Source organism: Dromiciops gliroides, chromosome X (genome assembly GCF_019393635.1).
Source record: "Dromiciops gliroides isolate mDroGli1 chromosome X, mDroGli1.pri, whole genome shotgun sequence".
In the NCBI taxonomy this organism is placed as follows: Eukaryota; Metazoa; Chordata; class Mammalia; order Microbiotheria; family Microbiotheriidae; genus Dromiciops; species Dromiciops gliroides.
In genome coordinates this window covers 2,638,229-2,656,486 of record NC_057867.1, presented here as the reverse complement: position 1 = coordinate 2,656,486, position 18,258 = coordinate 2,638,229, and the positions used below count along the sequence as shown (strand labels likewise).

Here is an 18,258-nt window from a genome sequence, read left to right as displayed (position 1 = left end):
GATGGAGCAAGGATGCATTTGTCTGGGTGGTTGTAGAAGGGAGTCATGTGTAGGTCTCGAGGAGAGTCGAAGTGACTATAGTAAGCCCAGTCCAACTCTGAAATTCTGTGAGTAGCTTTTGGTGTGTTTGTGTCTTGCCTTTCAAACTAGGCTGTGACTTCCCTGAATATTAGTAGAGCCAGTGCCCTAGTCTTCTCTGGATCCTTCCCACCAATCCCAGAGTGTTCGGTAAAGCACCTTTCCCATAGTGCTCAATATAACTGATGATTTAACCCTTACTTGGCTTGGTTGACATCCTTCTTCGCTGAATTAAGTAAAAAGATCAAGTCTTCCTTTTCCTTTTGGAGACTGACAACTTCCAACTCTAGGCTTTTCATGTTATCCTAGAAAGGTTATGGGTCAGAGAGAAAGAAACCATTTACAAGGAATGAAAAAATCTTCTATATCTCAAGTCTTAGAGGGCCCCACTTACTGATTTCCTATGAATTATGTCAATATGAAACCACTACTGAGAAAACTTTTTTTGAGACAAAAGTCAGAGAATGGAAAACAACTCTTTTTAAAAAAAATTTTTTTAATTAATTAATTAATTTATAATTCCCCCACCTTATATGTAAAAGCAAATTATAACATCGATTTTTTTTTTTTGTGAGGCAATTGGGGTTAAGTGACTTGCCCAGGGTCACAAGGCTAGCAAGTGTTAAGTGTCTGAGGCTGGATTTGAACTCAGGTCCTCCTGACTCCAGGGCCGGTGCTCTAGTCATTGTACCACCTAGCTGCCCCTGTAACACAGATTTTTAAAACTTTGTGTTCCAAATTCTCTTCCTCCCTCCTTATCCCCCTTAAGAACTCAAGCAATTCAATATAAGTTATACATGTGCAGTTGTGCAAAACATAGCAAACAAAAAAACTTTAGAAAAAGGAACTAACAACAACAAAGAGTATACTTCCATCTGTATTCAGATACCATCAAGTTCTTTCTCTGTAGATGGACTGCATTTTTCATAAGTCCTTCAGAGTTGTCTTGGATCACCACATTGCTGAAAATAACTAAGTCATTCACAGCAGATCATATTACAATATTGCTGTTATTTTGTATATAGTACATGGAAAACAATTCTATAATAGCACTTACAGTCCTGCATACATTTATTTATTTATTTTTAGGGTTTTTTTTGGGTGAGGCAATTGGGGTTAAGTGACTTGCCTAGGGTCACACAGCTAGTAAGTGTTAAGTGTCTGAGGCTGGAATTGAACTCAGGTCCTCCTGACTCCAGGGCCGGTGCTCTATCCACTGCACCAACTAGCTGCCCCAGTCCTGCATACATTTAACAAAAAGATTATAGGTAGTTTGTTGGTTTCCATGATTGGGAAAACCCAATGAACAGATTCCTTCCTGTTTCCTTCACTCTAAGATAGATGAAGTGATGGCATTAGTTGGCTAACATTGGTTGTCAGTTAAGATTAGATTCAGGGTAGGAGTCAGCTTTAGATGGACAGGAAGAGCCAGAGACCAATTAGCATCAGAAATACTTCTTACAGAGCACTGTTTCCCAACTAAAATGCTTCTATTGCATGTTTTTTAAAAAATCAGTTGGACCCTCCTCCAGATAGCAGAGTTGAGTACAAGAGCAGAAACAGTCCAGCTGCCCCATGACTACTCCAAACAGTATTTAAAAAAAAAAAAGATTGAGAATTATAAGGAGAAACTCTAGCAAATATTCATCATATAATAATAGAATTTAGCCAGTGCTTGGCATGGTGCCTGACACACAGTGGGTGCTTAAATGATTGAGTATTGAGAATTTATATATGTAGCACTTTAAGGTTTGCAAAGTGCTTTGCACCTTATCTCATTTCATTTTCATAACAATCTTGGGAGGCAGGTGCTAGAAATATCCCCATTTTCTGGATGAGGAAAATAGGGCTGACAGAGGTGAAGTGGCTTGCCCAAGGTCATAGAGCTTGAAAGTGTCTGAGACAGGACTTAAACTTGGGTTTTTCTGCCTCCCAGGCTAGCACCTACCCGGTACAAATTAAATACATTTTGCTGTCCCAGGTCTGAACAACAAAAAACCCCAAACAAGCCTGCAGGCCCTAGGTAAGGGCACAGCAAAAAACCACCAGCACTGGGATGTACTCAGGGAAGCTTTCTACCATATACAAGGTAGGGAACCCTTGAGCCTGAAGCTAAGCTTAAAGCTTGGGCAAGGAGACAAGGACACAGACCTGTGCTGCTCTGCCCAGAACTGAGGCTCAAACTAGGAAGGCAATGATGAGCAGAACCTCCCCAACAGGCCACTGTGTCTTGCACAGTGTATATGGCACAGTAGGCTGGCCAGCAGCTTCGGAGGAACTAGAAGAACCCCAGGCTCCCAACAAAAGAGGATGCCAGCCTTTCTTCTAGAAATGCACAGAATGGAGCCCAGACACAAAGTTCCAATTCAGGAAGTAAGGTTGCCACTAGACAAATTTAATGGTGCCAAGTATGTTCAACAATAAGTCAACATTTATTAAGTGCCTAGTACGTGCCAGGTACCATGCTAAGCAGTGGGGATATGTAAAAGGCAGAAACACAATCCCTGCTCTCAAGAAACTCATAGCTTAATGGGGGAGACAACATGTAATTATGTACAAACAAGATATATACAAGCTAAATTGGGCAGCTAGGTGGCACAGTGGATAGAGCACTGGCCCTGGAGTCAGGAGGACCTGAGTTAAAATCTGGCTTCAGACACGGTGTGACCCTGGGTAAGTCACTTAACCCTCCCTGATTGCCTCAAACATCAGGGGCCATCTCCAGTTGTCCTGATGTCTATCTTGTCACCTAACCCAGATGGCTCTGGAGGAGAGAGTGAGGTTGGTGACCTTGCACAGCCCTCCCTCGCTTAAATCCAATTATTTAAATCCAAAATTTAAGATCATCAATTTGTAGCCGAGTGGAAAATGGACTGGAGTGGGGAGAGGCTTGAGGCAGGGAGACAAACAAGTATACTTGTAATAATACAGAGGTAAGGTGATGAGAACCAAACCCAGAAGAAAATGTGTCCACATCTTACAAGCAGAGCCCCAAAGGGGGGAAAAAAAGGTCATAGATTTGCTATAGGCTCTACTGGAGTTCATGAAAGAAACGAAGAAGTAAAAGATGATGATGCAAATGAAATGAGACCTCTAAAGAAAAGAATGGGAAAGGGAAGGAGAACTCTTGATAATGGAAAAGGAAAATGGAAAAGAATAGAAAGGAGAATAAATATCTTAGAACAAGAGGTACAAAACCTGACTCAAATAAGAGAATCTTTGAAAATCAGAAGAAACTGGACAGAGATCAACAGCTTTATGAGATATGGGGAAATACTTGAACAAAATTAGAAGACTGAAAAAAAATCAGAAAATAAAGTATAACCTAAAGAACTGACCTAGAAAACAGGCCAAGGAGAGACAATGCCACAATCACGCCCTACAAAAAAGCTGAGAGATACTATAGTTCAAGAAATCATAAATATAAACTGCCTAGACCTATTATAACCAGAGGGCAAAGCAAAAACTTAAATAAACAATCTGCTGATCACCTCTTGAAAGAAAGCCGCAAATGAAAATCCCACAGAATATCATAGCTAATATGCAGGGCTTATGGGTCAAAGAAAAAAATACCTGCAAGCAGCCAGAAAGAAAGAGTTCAAGTACCATGGAGCCACAATCAGGATCACTCATGACCTAGCAATTATTACCATTGTATGTTTTTTTTTGGGGGGGTGGGGGTGGTGCAATGAGGGTTAAGTGACTTGCCCAGGGTCACACAGCTAGTAAGTGTCAAGTGTCTGAGGCCAGATTTGAACTCAGGTACTCCTGAATCCAGGGTCGGTGCTTTACCCACTGCGCCACCTAGCTGCCCCAATTTTACCATTGTAAAGGAGAGGAAAACTTGGAATATGATATTCAAAAAGGCAAAAGACATAGGCTTATATCCAAGAATAACCTCCATGCAAAGATGACTATAATCTTACAGGGTAAAAAACAGGTCTTTAATGAAATAAAGGATTTCTAAGTATTCCTGATGAAGAAAAGAGCTGAATAGCTAATTTGAAATGCAAATACAGGAGTTAAGAATGTGAATACATTTAAGCAATTGGAAAGGGCTATATAAAGCTGAATGGTTTTATATTATAATGAGGGAGGAGAAACAAGTGTCCCCTCAGAACCCTAATGCCTTCAAGGGTCACAGAAGTAGTAAATAATAGAATCAGGGAACAATTTTGTTATATCTTGATGATTTTAAGAGAAAAAAGGAAAAGGGAAGAAAGAAGGAATCGAATCCATTAGGGAAGAAAGGCCTGAAGAGGAAGGAACTTAATATTTCACATAATGAAGGTTCACAAGAAGACTATAACAAATACAGAAAGGGGGTGGGAGTGGGCTACAGACGAATCTCACTTTAATTTGGATTGAAAAAAGGCTGAAACTATAAACACACAGAATTTGGTATAGAAATACATTAAATACAACATGGAATCAGGCAAGGAGAAGGAAGGTGCGTATTAAGAAAGGAGGGGGGAGCTCCTCCGCCAGTTCGGGGCCTCGCTCGGCCGAGCTCCCCTGCTGGCTCCCCCGACCGGACGTGTGCGAGCCCACCTCTGGCCCCAGGCCCCGGCGGCCCGGCCCGCGGCCATGAACCTCTTCCGATTCCTGGGGGACCTCTCCCACCTCCTGGCCATCATCCTGCTGCTCCTCAAGATCTGGAAGTCCCGCTCCTGCGCGGGGATCTCGGGGAAGAGTCAGGTTCTGTTCGCCGTGGTCTTCACTGCCCACTACCTAGATCTGTTCACCAATTACATCTCCCTCTACAACACGTCTATGAAGGTATGGGGGACCCTGGGGGGGCTGGGCTCCGCGGGAGGGGCTGGGGTCCCCAGTGCAGGCCCGGGTTCTGAGAACGTTCTCCACCTCCCCGACAGGTGGTCTACATCGCCTGCTCCTTCACCACCGTCTGGATGATCTATAGCAAGTTTAAAGTCACTTATGACGGCAACCATGACACCTTCCGAGTGGAGTTTCTTGTGGTCCCCACAGCCATCTTGGCGTTTCTGGTCAACCATGACTTCACCCCACTGGAGATCCTTTGGACCTTTTCCATTTACCTGGAGTCTGTGGCCATCCTGCCACAGCTGTTCATGGTGAGCAAGACGGGTGAAGCGGAGACCATCACCAGCCATTACCTGTTTGCCCTGGGCGTCTACAGGACGCTCTACCTGTTCAATTGGATCTGGCGCTACCAGCTTGAAGGCTTCTTCGACCTCATCGCCATTGTGGCTGGCCTGGTGCAGACTGTTCTGTACTGCTACTTCTTCTACCTCTACATCACCAAAGTCTTAAAGGGGAAGAAGCTAAGCCTGCCTGCATAGTGGTGGTTCCCAGGGGCATCTCCGCAGCAGTAGCAGCGATGGCAGAGGAGACAGGCCGCAGCAGCACGGGTGGGGTGGGGTGGAGCAGGGGGGCCCCAGGACCTGCCCAGCCCAAGGGGTACCTTTTTAAAAGAATCCATGGATCCCACCCCCTCCTCTCTTCCCCACGGCTGGGGGGAGGGGAGGAGGGCATGGGGCCCCCCAGCCTTGGAGAGCAAGTGTTTTGCCTTTTAGAGAAACAAAGACAAAGTCTTTTTTGAGTTGGTTGGGGTTTAGATAACTCCCTGGTTTTCCTTCCGTCATCTTGTCAGCCTCCGGACACCCGTGTTTTTATAAACTGTCTGGGGGGTGTATGGGGAACCCTCCACCTGAGCCCCCCTTCCTTGCTGTCTGCTTCCTCCTTCCTCCAGATTTTGCCAAACACTCAGCCTCTTCCCTGGCCAACAGGACCCGGCCCTCCAGCTTTTTTTCTGGAGAATAGGAGGGGCTGGTGGGGTGATACCCCACCTCCATCTTTTATAGCTTTTTTTGTCAGTTTTTTTTGTCCAGGGGCCTGGGGAGGGAGGGAAGGGGCCATGCCCCATTTTTGTACAGAATTGATGGTTAACTCCTTGTTCACTTGAAATAAAGACAAAAATGAACTTCAAAAAAAAAAGAAAAAGAAAAAGAAAGGAGGGGGAGATTCAGGGAGAGAATAGTCATAAACAAAAAGAAACTATCTTAAGAGGATGAGAGTAAAAGAAAAAAAGAGAAAGGGAAGAATCTATTATCAGTGACTGGATGAGGGGGAAAAGAAGAACAGATGAAGGACAGAAATAGACTGCATCAAATATAGACCAGTAGCATTGAACACACTCTTCTGCTATCCAAGACACAGGAGGGACTGATTCGGATTGATAATAAGAGCTGTTCTGCAATTGATAAATAAATGATCACAAGATATGAGCAGGCAATTCTCTAAGGAAGAGTAACAAAAAATGCTTCAAATAACAAATAATTTGAGAAATTCAAATGAAAAGAACTCTGAAGTTCTACCTCACATCTACAACATCAGCAAAGATCGTAAAAGAAGAAAATGGCAATTGTTGGAGGGAATGTGAGAGGTCAGACATACTAATGCACTGTAATGGAGCTGTGAACTGGTCTAGATAATTTGGAAGCAGGTCCCAAAAGCCACTGATTCAACAATACATGGCATATACTCCAAAGAGAAAGAGGGAAAAGATTCATATGTACAGAAGGCTTTATAGTGGTACTTTGTGGTAGTCAAAAACTGGAAACAGAGGGTACCCATCAATTAGGGAATAGCTGAACAAATTATGGTACATATATGCAAAGCAATGGTATTGGATATAAAAAATGACAAAAGGAATGATTTTCAGGGAGCCTGGGGAGGCTTCTATAAGCTGATACCCAATGAAGTAAACAGAAGCAGGAGAATCTACACTAACAACAACATTCTAAACAACTCTCATCAATGTAATGAGCAGCCATGACCTCAGAAGACTGATGAAGGAGCTGCCGACTCACCCTACTGACAGGGCAGGGATGATGGATGCAAAGCACAGCATGAGATACATTTTTGGACGTGGCAAACATGCTTTTATTTTGCCTGACTTAGTTGTTTCAAGAACTGTGTTTTTCTTTTTGTATGGTGTGTATGGAAAAGGGGGTGGTTAGTAGGGAGAGGGGGGCTAATGATAGTCGCCCCCCCAAAAGAAGCATTTTAAAAAATAGAAAGAAGAGAACCAAAGATCAGAAAGAAAAAGAACAGTAACATGTAGAAAATGACATGCTGAACATATATTTTTTAAAAAGCAACAAACCCAGTTATATGCAATAGAGATTTGAATTTTCACATAATCTTTTTCTTTTTTTTGGTGTTCTATTTCTTTTTTGGGTATTCATTAAACTAGGATAAAATCTTTAAAGTGACACTGTATAACAAATATACCCTGGCCTATACTGAGAAACTGGTCAATGACATGGACATGTGTTTACACATACACACACAGAAATACAATATATTTACTTATAAAATTTCCTAACAAAGTTTTCATTACAAAATGGGAAGAACTATTCAAGCATCTGCATTCTGGTCTGCTGGCATGAAGCTTTGCAGTTCTCATCCACATTTACTAAACAAATGTGGAAAGTTAACTGCAGCCTAGCTCTCCTAAGTGTCCTTTCCCTTTTGAAGTTCTGCTTAAAACAAAGACTACAGTGAGCATCTATCTATGTTTGAGAGGAAGAGGAAAAGAATGCTCTGCATATGAAAGGTAGTTTTTTAAAAGCTTTGCGTTTGAGGCTTAACTTTGATTCTAGGGAAAAGAGCAGATATGTATTGAAGCAGGGGCTCATAATCCCTACTGGTGCCTTTCCTAGAAGGGTAGAAGTGTGCTGTGTGGCAACGCTCATGGCTGAAAGGCCAAACTACATTTATCTCAACCTCAGTTGTTACTGCAAAGTAGTGGTAGTAGAGGGGGTGGGGAGGGGCAGTGAAAATCATTTGGGGCAAAACAACTTTTTTTTCCCCAAAACATGTGGGTGGAAATCAAAAATAAATTTGGTAGGTCCATACAGATGCAAACATATAGTGTCTGGGTGGGTAGAGGCTGAATGTATATGGCTGGCTGAACTAGAACATGGCTGGAAAGAATGGAGGAAGCCCATAAAGGAAGAATGCTCCACTTGTGTCCTGAGAAGTTCACAGGTATGTCCAACCAGCAAGGTTAAACTGAAAAGAGTTGGGCTAGGGGCCAATCTTTGTGGAAACCTAATAGCCAGAGACTTGCCTTGAAAGAATTACCACAGTGACTCTGAAAAATACTATGGAAAATAATTTAGCCACTGGCGAAAGTCTGGCGAGCCTGATTACCAGAACAGAAATTCTTTTTCTACTTGTGGAATCAAAACAGCCAAAACCAAACCTTTGTCTCATCATTAGAATATGCCTTTCCCTGAAAGCAAGGCAAGACTATCCTTTTCAGTGTTATCCAACTGCATTTCTTTGCACATTGTACAGAGACACTTGGAAGAATGAAATAAATGCTAGGGCTCCTGGCCTCTAGTATTTTAAGAGTTTAACGCTGGAGCTGTATTGGGTTGAACCCCTTGTCTTCTGAATCCAAAATGAAGCACCCATCACTTCAGCAGAGAGGAGTCCAGTCACGGAAAGAGCCAACAGATGCATCCAAACCCTATCTCCAAAGCCAGCAGAATTTACCTGGTACTGGAACTGAATGGGCTGCAGGTGACTGTCATTCTGGGTCATTTTCTTGGCCAGTGCTTCTTTCAGAGCCAGAGCTTTATTCAACTCTATCAGCTCTTTGGACATCTGAGCCTGGCGCAGTGCATGCTGCGTGGTGAAGCCGGAAGAGGACCTGCTGGTGTTGGGGCTGGTCTCCACTCCCTAACAAGGGAACAGAAGAAACAGGCATTTGGGACTCCTTCTGCCCCGTTACCTAGCCACTTCTCTTGGCCATCTCCCAGTTCCTCACAGCTGTTCTTCCCAGCCCATGACTGTGGCTGAGTGTTTGCAAGCTTTATCCGGAGCCATTCATTTCACTGTAATCACAAGCACTATAATTCCAATAGCGTATCTAAGTGACGACCCTAGAACTGATATTTTCTCCCAACAATAGTTGTCTGGGAAACCTGAATCTTGGCTGCCCCATTACCTCTGATCTAAATTGTTTTCCTCACTTTCTTATACCCTTCCCAAAAGAGGTTATCTTGGGAGTTGGGAAAACGGAGGCGGGTGGTAGTAGTGAATGTCAGCCCTTACAAGGCAGCTGTTTCTGCACCCCCTCAGTCCAGTTTTAAAAAGTACTTCCAGAAATGCTTACTTTGCCTGCAGGCAGGAACAGCACACAACCAACCAGCCTGATTTGCCCATTCCCTTGGGTGTCTAGCCATCAACCCCCACCTGCTTTGCTCTCTTTGTCCCCTACCCATGTCACCTACCTTTCCCTCTTTCTGGTCTCTCATGCTCAAAGAGGCTCATCTCATACAAATCTCTCTTTGGCCTGAAAGAACAACCTTCCTTCTGCACTTCATCTCTAATCCCTTCTCGCTCTGGGACACAATTTCCTAATTTCTCTCTCCTTCATTTTGAGAAACAACATAAAGGATGCTGCCCACCAAGGCTTCAGGAAAGGGCATGGCACGGCATGGCACGCACATGGCTGTGGTATCAGTGAGTGGCTCTGCCGGCCTTTACTAGGTACCAGGTCCTAGAGGCAAAGCTTTCCCGAATATCAGAGGGCTCTAAGAATGGTGGAGACAATGAAGCTGCTGAAGACAGTAACAGTCACAGTCACAGTCACAGGGAGCAGCTCCGTTAAAGCTTGCAATTGGCCACAAAAGGGCAGGTTACTCACAGCATCTGGCTCTGTAGGAACATCAGCAGCTGAAGCCATGCACGCAGCAGTTTCATCCTGTGAAACAACGCTTCAGTTTAGAAAAGGCCTTTTTGGGTAAGTTGACAGATGTTTTTATAGCAGCCATTTAATGTTTTAAAAAACTAGGTATTTAGAAACCCTTTTAATGGACCAAGCACAATTCTGAAGTCATCTATACTCCAACCCAGAAGCCCATTTCACATTTGCCACCATTATTTTTTTCCCCATGATGAAAAACTTTGGGGCTTCTGTAAAAAAAAAAAAAAAAAAAAAAAGGTAACTGCTGTGTCCTCTTCTGCCGGAAATGAGCCTATCAGATTGGAGCACTGCCCCGGAGAATTGTCCTTTTCTGTTTCACCAAGTACCCTTTCTTTATCTATTTCACCAGTTGGCTTCAAAGCCAGAAAGACTTTGTTTCTAGTCTCCTGGCTGCCCGACACTGAGGAAGGTACTTAACTTAGTGCTCTGGGCAATTTTCTAAAAGCACAGGTAAAGAAGGTACCAACCCGCATTGGTGTGTCAGTATAATAATAGCTAATATGTATATGGTGTGTTTAGTACCAGGCACTGTGCCAATGATCCCATCTGAGCCTCACCACAACCCTGGGAGGTAGGTGTGCTTATGATTCCCATTTCACAGTTAAGGAAACTAAGATAAAGATGAAGTGGCTTGCCCAAGTTCACATAGCTACTAAGCATCTGAGGCAAGATTTGAACTCATCTCCCAGGTTCCAGGCCCAGAGCTCTATCTACTGTGCAAGTCACAGGTATGGTTCCCTGCCCCCCAATCCCTGTCTTTGATCTATGTTTTATAGTCATTAAAGCACCAGACTCTCAGACTCTCAGAGAACAAGAATCTGGTCTAGAGAGAGAAGGAAATCAATAAAAGTGCCAAATAGCTCTCCTTAATTAGGAACTGCTCACAAAGAAAATATGTCTCAGCTTGTTTGGTACAGAGAGAAGGGCAATGGAAACCACTTCTATTTGGGACTAATGAGCTGACATTGAGTTTAATCACTAGGAGACTGACCTCCATCAAACAGCACCCTCTCAGTTCTTCAGCTGACTCCATTTCCATGAGCTCCTCCTCCACTCCACCTTAGCTCCCTGCACAGATGGGCCTACCCTTGATTTTACTATCACCCACAAATGTTCCACCTCCATGTTCAGGAATGCTCAGATTCCTTTATCTGACCATAACGCACCTCTACACCCTCAGGTCTGTCCCAGGCTGTCCGTCACCCTTGGCTTTACTCTCCACTGTCCTCTTCTATCGAATCCCTTGCCCCCTTACCCAATTGCCAATCTTGACTTGCCCTGCCTCAATCTTGGGGTACTTACACTCATCATACACCCTCTTTGCTCCTAATTCAAGTGCTATTGAAGCCAGAGAAAATTAGTAAAGCAGCTAAACTCTCTGGCCATGGCCAAAGTAGCCAGCACAGTGCTCTGCACACATCCAGGCATTTAATAAACACTGTTGTTGCACATGCCCTGCAGGATCTTGGCTTCAAAATGCCTACATTTAAATCCTAGTATTAGAGTACTTCTTTCAATAACAACCCCTTCCCTTTACTCACTTAAAGGTTACAATGGAGAGACTCATGTAATATAAGATGACCTGCTAAAGTTGACAACTAGGGTGGCAAAGCTCAGAAATGTTAAGCCATCCTTGCTGGGACATACCTGTAAATTAACACTTGCTTCTTTTTGTAGGACATAGGATCTATGTATATATCTTTACAGGCAACTGTAACAAGGATGTCTACATCAGAGTAAGATACTGTATTCTAGGATTTAAATATGAGAAAACATATGCAAAGTTCTATAGTAATCTGAGTTACTACTATTATTAAAGAACCAGGAGGAAGAGACTGAGGTATAGATCTCCATGACCTGAACAGAGGTGTTTGCCCTCCATATAGAACATTTATCAGTCAGGCGGTACCATGGAAAGGGGATAGCACTTGGGGTTTGGGGAACTCCAGTTTGAAATCTGCCTCTGCCATTTCCTAGCTACATGTCCCTGGTCACCATAGAAAGGTAGAGTAAAGGGCCTTGCATGAGAAGTTTGTTTCATGGAAGTCTAGGGTTCCTAACACTTTTCAGCTCCCATACTCCCTGTTCATTATGAAAACGAACAAATCTGAGAGTTCACCATGCACATGTAACCAGCTAACTTTTTGAAACATTCCTCGATGGAATTCAACTTTAAGAATCACTACAGATGAATCACTACAAAAGCAAACTTCCAAATAATAGCTAGTGCTTGAAGGTTTGCAAAGTACTTTACAAATATTATCTCATTTGATTTTCCCAACAAGCCCTATGTAGCTGCTATGTTACCCCATTTTACAGATTAGGAAACTGAGGCTGAGAGGGGCAAAGTGCCCTGTCCAGGGTCATACAGACAATAAAGCGATGCACTGATTTGGCATAAATAAAGCTTTCTTTAGCTTTCTTGTACCTCAGGTTGGGAACCTCTGCTCTAGGTGATTTAATGGCAACCCACCACTCTTATAGTTGATTGAAATCTTTGGCATCTACCAGCTGATTATTTCCCATGTTTGACTAGAAGCCTTTCCCAATCCCTCATAATTCTGTTAATTATTGTCTATTTGACAATCTCTGTGGCAGACAGAGCTTCTCTGAGCCAGCCACACCTTCCTCTGGGAGAACATGTAGGTTATCACTTGGCCGAGCTGTCAGATTCTCTTGGAGGGAAGCTTATCTTGCTTCACAAATACATCCTGGTCTTTCTTGCATCTTACCAAATGGCACTCAGGCCTTGGCTATAAGGCAGAACAATGCTCTTCGCAGTTGCTGTGACAGATGAGAATGGTGTACTGTCTTGCAGTGGCTTCCCGAATCAAACTTGGGCATCAGCCATCTCAACAGCACAGCTTAGCAGGACACCAATCTCTGGCCTCTTCTTCAGGAATTCTTTTACAGATGTGAAACTGCAGCTCCATGGACAGCAAATGTAGGGGGTCATTTTTACCAGAGGGAGAGATGGGGCTACCCATGGTCATCTCTTGCTCTGTAACAATGATGTCCTTCAGTCAGGCCTCAGCTTATTTCACTGCAGGCAATATATATGACAGGGCGGTCTTCTCTAAACCTGGCTGCTCTTCATGTTCCACACTGTTGCAGGGAGCCACATTACCAGTTCAGGGGGTTAAGGAGACTATGATGGCAAAAGAATGTGTCCCAGCCACTGCACCCTGAGGTGGTCTTACAATGGATATGTTATGGGTATCAAAGTGGTACACAGATCAATACCATCTTTACTTGGCTTACCGAGAGTTGAGCTATCACATTCTGCAGGTTATGAATTATCTCCAAATTTCCCTTTAACTCTTGATCCTCCAGAGATGCCATTACTTTTTGCAGATCAAGCTTGCAGCTGAAAGTTCAAGTGCGAGGATTAGAGGAAAGGAGGTTAAGGTGGCATCGGTCCCTCCCCCGTCCATATGACAAGAAACTTACGCTGCATGTTGCTTGAGCTCTTCTAGCTTGGCATTCAGCTTGTCATTTGTTTGTTCTGTCTGTAACAAAAACACAGAAGACAATCAGAGGCCTTGTCCAATTATATTCATCTATGGCTCAAAAAAAAAATCTGGATGGAGATGGGGCTTTCTCCAGTACAATCCTGGAGGACTGCAGAGGCTTTAAGTATTTAGAGAAAAATTCACTGTTAAATTCAGCAATGGAAAGTGGCCACCCCGACCACTTCAAAAACCGCACTTGAGTAGCTAGAGGTATCAGCCCTGCCACAGAGAAGTTTAGGGCCATGTATGCAGGCTGTGTTTTCCAGCATGCTACTCCATGCCTCTTAAAGTAACTCAACAGGGGCAGCTAGGTGGTGCAGTGGATAGAGCACCAGCCCTGGAGTCAGGAGGACCTGAGTTCAAATCTGACCTCAGACACTTGACACTTACTAGCTGTGTGACCTTGGGCAAGCCACTTAACCGCAATTGCCTCACCAAAAAAAAAAAAGTAACTCAACAGATGCCAGGACAATAGTGTTACCTATATAACATTACATCAGGACTAGATGTACTAGTCCTACAGGGCTAACATGGTGTGAAAAGAGAAAGGTAAAGAACAAGAGAAGTGGTAGTAGATGGTGGGGGAGAGGATGAGTCAGGGAGTAGGGCAGAGGGTGCCCCAGGTTGGTGAAGGAATTTTTCTCAGTTATATGGCAATACCTGATCTAATATGAGGTCCAGATTGTACTAAATTTCTTGTTCCTGTGCAAACTAGTAGCTACCACAAAGCTTAAGCAGACCACCCAACAACAGGTTTACCAGGTCAGGCAGCAGCCTTAATAACGTTATAAAAGTAGGTCACATAGGTGTAGAGCTGGTTCAAGAAACAGCCACACTCATGCATCTCTCCAACAGTAGCATCACCTCAAAGCATCAAATATAGAACTGTGATTAAAAAATTTAGGTAAAAGGGGCAGCTAGGTGGCTCAGTGGATAAAGCACCAGCCCTGGATCCAGGAGGACCTGAGTTCAAATCAGGCCTCAGACACTTGACACTCACTAGCTGTTTGACCCTGGGCAAGTCACTTAACTCTCACTGCCTTGCAAAAAAGGGGGGAGGGGAACCAATTATCACCCCTTGCCCTTATGCCAGCAATAGGTATTAAGTGTGGTCCTCTTTAAATAAAGGTTTGGAAGCAGCCTACTCTTTTAGTTGGAAAACATACTGTAATATAGGTCATAAATGTAGATTGAGTGGAAATTTGTTGGTTTTGGGCAAAAGCTTGCCTGTTAAAGGCCAAATTTATATATCCAGCCTCATATTTGGACTGGCAAGAAAGGCAAGTCTGGGCACTGGATTATGTTGGCAAAAAAGTGACCCAATTTCCTCCTTTCCAAAGTGCTCTGTAATAGTTTCCATTTTGATATGGGATGGAATAGGAAAATGGGTACAGAAAGATACCTAAGTTTACTTTATAGTCAAACACCCTAGAATGAGAACCTGCTCTGTATAGGGGTAACACGATTACAAACCCACAGGTTTTGCACCAAAGGGGGTCGCCTAAAGGGTTTTATAATATCATTCTACTCCATATGAACTTTGCCAATCAGAAGCAGGAATAAGTAAGAAAACTAAAGCTAGTCAATGTCCAGAGCACACACAGCTCTTGTCATCTCACCAAAATGATCCTCTCCAACATCTGGGCTGTCTGCCCAGCTGCCTCACTTAGTCCACGGCTTAGCTTTTCATTCTCTTCACTCAGAGACTGATTCTTTTCCATCAGGGACTGTAGATTCTCTGACGGCTCCACACTAGAAAAGAAATCAAGTCATGAGAAAAATACCTGAAAAGTTCTACACTAGAGGGCGGCCAAAAAAGAAATTTCACGGGCTATTTCTTAGGGAGCAAAAGTGCCCCAAGTTGTCCCGCCTCATCCTTCACATGGGTCTCTACATGTAATTACATCCAATTTAGTCAGATTCTACTCAGGTGGTCCCTTAGAAGAAGAAGAACTCTGACATCCCTCTCAACTGAGAACTCAGAGTCAGACGTGATTGTAATAAGAATGGCAAACAATGGTCACTCATCTTTGCTATGGGACTAAGCCACTTATGTATCAGTAGGGAGAAGTGAAGCTAAATTTTCATTGAATAGCCCTATGGTCAGATAATATGTAGGAGTGGTACCAATATTGCTAGGCACAATACTAAGATGGGCTTCAAAAAGAGAAACTGACAGAAGTAAGTTATAGTGATGGCCAGTGGCTAAAGGATATGTCATAACCCATCATAAATCAGAACATCCCCTTCCAAAAAAGATGGAGAAGGGATGGAGAAGGGATGGAGAAGAAAGAGTTCTCTCCCTTTTGCTTCTCCTGAAATGCATATTTCATCGCCTCCTGTCTATTAGTTTTGTCTAATTTAAGGACCCACTTCCTATAGCCTCCAGGGGAAAGTAGCTGTACAATTCTTTATTTCTAACAGCACTAGAGGGGTAAGGGCGGAAGGTTATAGGTATAGCTGTAGAGCACATATGTCATTTTTTGCCTGTTCTGGAAAAATAGGGTAGGATCTATCAAAGGATATGACCAGGAAGTCTCAAAAGAAGAAAGGCAGGCAATCAACAACCAGATGAAAAATGCTCCGAATTACTAATAATAGGAGAAATGAAAACTAAAATACCATTGAGGTTCTACCTAATGCCCATCAAAACAGCAAAGATCATAAAAGAGAAAAAGGACAGTTGTTGGAGGGGCTATGGAAGGACAGGCACACTAATCTACTGATGGTGGATCCTTTCTGGAATAAAATTTGGAACTTGGCCTAAAAAGTCACTAAACCATGCATACCTTTTTTATCCAACTCAACCACTTACTAGGCATCCCTTTCCCCCCCAACTCCCCCAAGATCAAAGACAGAGGGAAAAGATCCATTTGTGCAAAAATATTGATAGCAGTACTTTTTGTTGTAGCAAAATACTGGAAACAAGGCAGGTACGCAGCAATTGAAGAATGATATATGAATGTAATGGAATATTATTGTGCTTTAAGAAAATATGAAAGGGACATAGTCAAAGAAACCTACGATAACTCATTTGAATTGATACAGACTGAAGTGAGTAAAACCAGGAAGATAATTCATACAATGACTACAATATTGTTTCAAAATAATTTTTTAAATGAACAAGCATTGATTTTCTCTGCTTTCCCACTTTGTCTCCCCAACTAGAAAACAAACAAAAGAATGAAATATGGACAGTCAAGCAAAAGAAATGATCTCATTCTACATCTTGAATCCATCACCTTACTAAATAATTATTCTATTGGAAATGTAAACAACTTCAAACTCAACAATTTTGATTGATATAATGACAAATTACTCAGAGACTAATAATGAAACATGCTTCCCATCTCTTTGCAGAGAGGTGCCAAATGCAATATACATTTTAGATTTAACCATGTATAAATTTGATTTTGACTATATTTTTTTGTTATAAGAAATGGTTGAGAGTTTGGGGGCATAGTGATCATGACAAAAGGGGAAAAAATCAAGCATCAGTAAAACATTAAAAAATACAAAGAGAGCAGAAGGCTCAGATAAGTAGGACAGTATGTGTGCTATCATGTCAAATTTAATACATATTTTTCTAAATCCAAACTATATGCAATAGATTCTCTCTCGCGCACGCACACACACACACGCACGCACACTCCCCCTTTTCAGTTCTTTGTATATAAAATGGTCATGTTTGATGATGTCTATCATGGCTATAATTTTTTAAAAATGAAGTGTTCTAACAATATGTATTTCAGTTAATATGAAATGTTCCCATGGGATTTTAGAAAGGTCAAAAGAACTGCAATTTGATCCAAAGACTTCGGGGAAATGGAATAATCTTTAAGACAAATAAGGGTTACTATAGAGAAGATGGTAACCAGCTGCTGCCCTTAATCTCCAAAAAGGACAGGATAGGGTTTCAGGGATAAAGTAGATGGGCTCTTACCCAGTTCAAAGATCCCATGAACTCAGAAGCCCTTTGAGTTTTTAGCTTGCTCATAAGCAAAAACTGCAAGGTGAATCTCATCAAAATTAATACTAGGGTCTCAAATTACACTGTGGAAAATTTGCTGGTGAGGCATTTATGAAAGAACATTGTTGAAAATGATTCATTATTCTAGATCAGGGATTCTTAACCTGGGGCCTGGGAATGTTTAAAATACTTCTATAACTATTTTGATATAATTGTTTTCTTTCATAACCCCATGATTTTTATGCATCTAAAAACATTATTCTGTTTTGTTTTTTGCAGGCAATGAGGGTTAAGTGACTTGCCCAGGGTCACACAGCTAGTATGTGTTAAGTGTCTGAGGCCAGATTTGAACTCAGGTCCTCCTGAATCCAGGGCCAGTGCTTTATCTACTGTGCCACCTAGCTGCCCCCTAAAAACATTATTCTGAAAAGGAGTCCAAAAGCTTCTTCATTGGAGGGCCAAAAGTGTCCATGACACAAATAAAGTGAAGAATACATACTCTAAAGGAAGCTGATGGTTGTTCCCTTTGTTGCTAGTTTATGAGCTTTACCAAAAAGTGATCTTTCACATTTAATATTATTAGCTGGCCAGTTCTAATGTTGATATATTCTTATTTTATTTTTCAAAATTGACTAAAAAAGGAGAAATTATGAAATCCAAGTCATCTGGCCATTTTTCTGACAAAAATGTGGTAAGTTATGGACACATCAGTCATTTTAGAATGATAGAATATGAAAGCTGTATGTGGCCTTAGAGAGCAATTAATCCAATTCTCTTGTTTTGTGGATAAGGAAACAGGCCTGTAAGGCCTGTTTGCCTAGGATAACCCAGCTAGTAAGTGACAAGGTCAAGATTCAAACCCAGGCCCTTTGCCTAAGTCCAGTGTTCTTTCCCTATAGTACTTGCCTCTTTAGCTTGAAACAAATTTTTTAAAC

The 18,258-nt window shown here is 42.4% G+C and overlaps 2 protein-coding genes across 4 annotated transcripts in view; one reads left to right on the top strand and one right to left on the bottom strand.

The window, feature by feature from the left end:
• The window catches only part of KIF4A (kinesin family member 4A), a 91,905-nt gene that overhangs the window by 35,335 nt on the left and 38,312 nt on the right, over positions 1 to 18,258 (bottom strand). For all 3 annotated transcript variants that reach the window (XM_043974584.1, XM_043974585.1, XM_043974586.1), the window contains 6 exons: positions 14,973 to 15,105; positions 13,292 to 13,350; positions 13,103 to 13,208; positions 9,782 to 9,838; positions 8,626 to 8,811; positions 280 to 383 (listed from right to left, as the gene is read on the bottom strand). In XM_043974584.1, the coding sequence (XP_043830519.1) occupies positions 280 to 383; positions 8,626 to 8,811; positions 9,782 to 9,838; positions 13,103 to 13,208; positions 13,292 to 13,350; positions 14,973 to 15,105 (645 nt within the window). The remainder of the gene's footprint in view (positions 1 to 279; positions 384 to 8,625; positions 8,812 to 9,781; positions 9,839 to 13,102; positions 13,209 to 13,291; positions 13,351 to 14,972; positions 15,106 to 18,258) is intronic.
• Positions 4,617 to 5,559, top strand: LOC122733859 (ER lumen protein-retaining receptor 1-like). Its single transcript, XM_043974587.1, has 2 exons — positions 4,617 to 4,857; positions 4,953 to 5,559. The coding sequence occupies exons 1-2, from the start codon at positions 4,666 to 4,668 to the stop codon at positions 5,397 to 5,399; spliced, it is 639 nt and encodes a 212-aa protein (XP_043830522.1). The 5' UTR covers positions 4,617 to 4,665; the 3' UTR covers positions 5,400 to 5,559.

Coding starts and splice junctions, on each gene's coding strand:
- LOC122733859 (XM_043974587.1), top strand. CDS start 4,666: ATGAACCTCTTCCGATTCCTGGGGGACCTCTCCCACCTCCTGGCCATC. Junction 4,858..4,952: donor TCTACAACACGTCTATGAAG/GTATGGGGGACC, acceptor CCTCCCCGACAG/GTGGTCTACATCGCCTGCTC.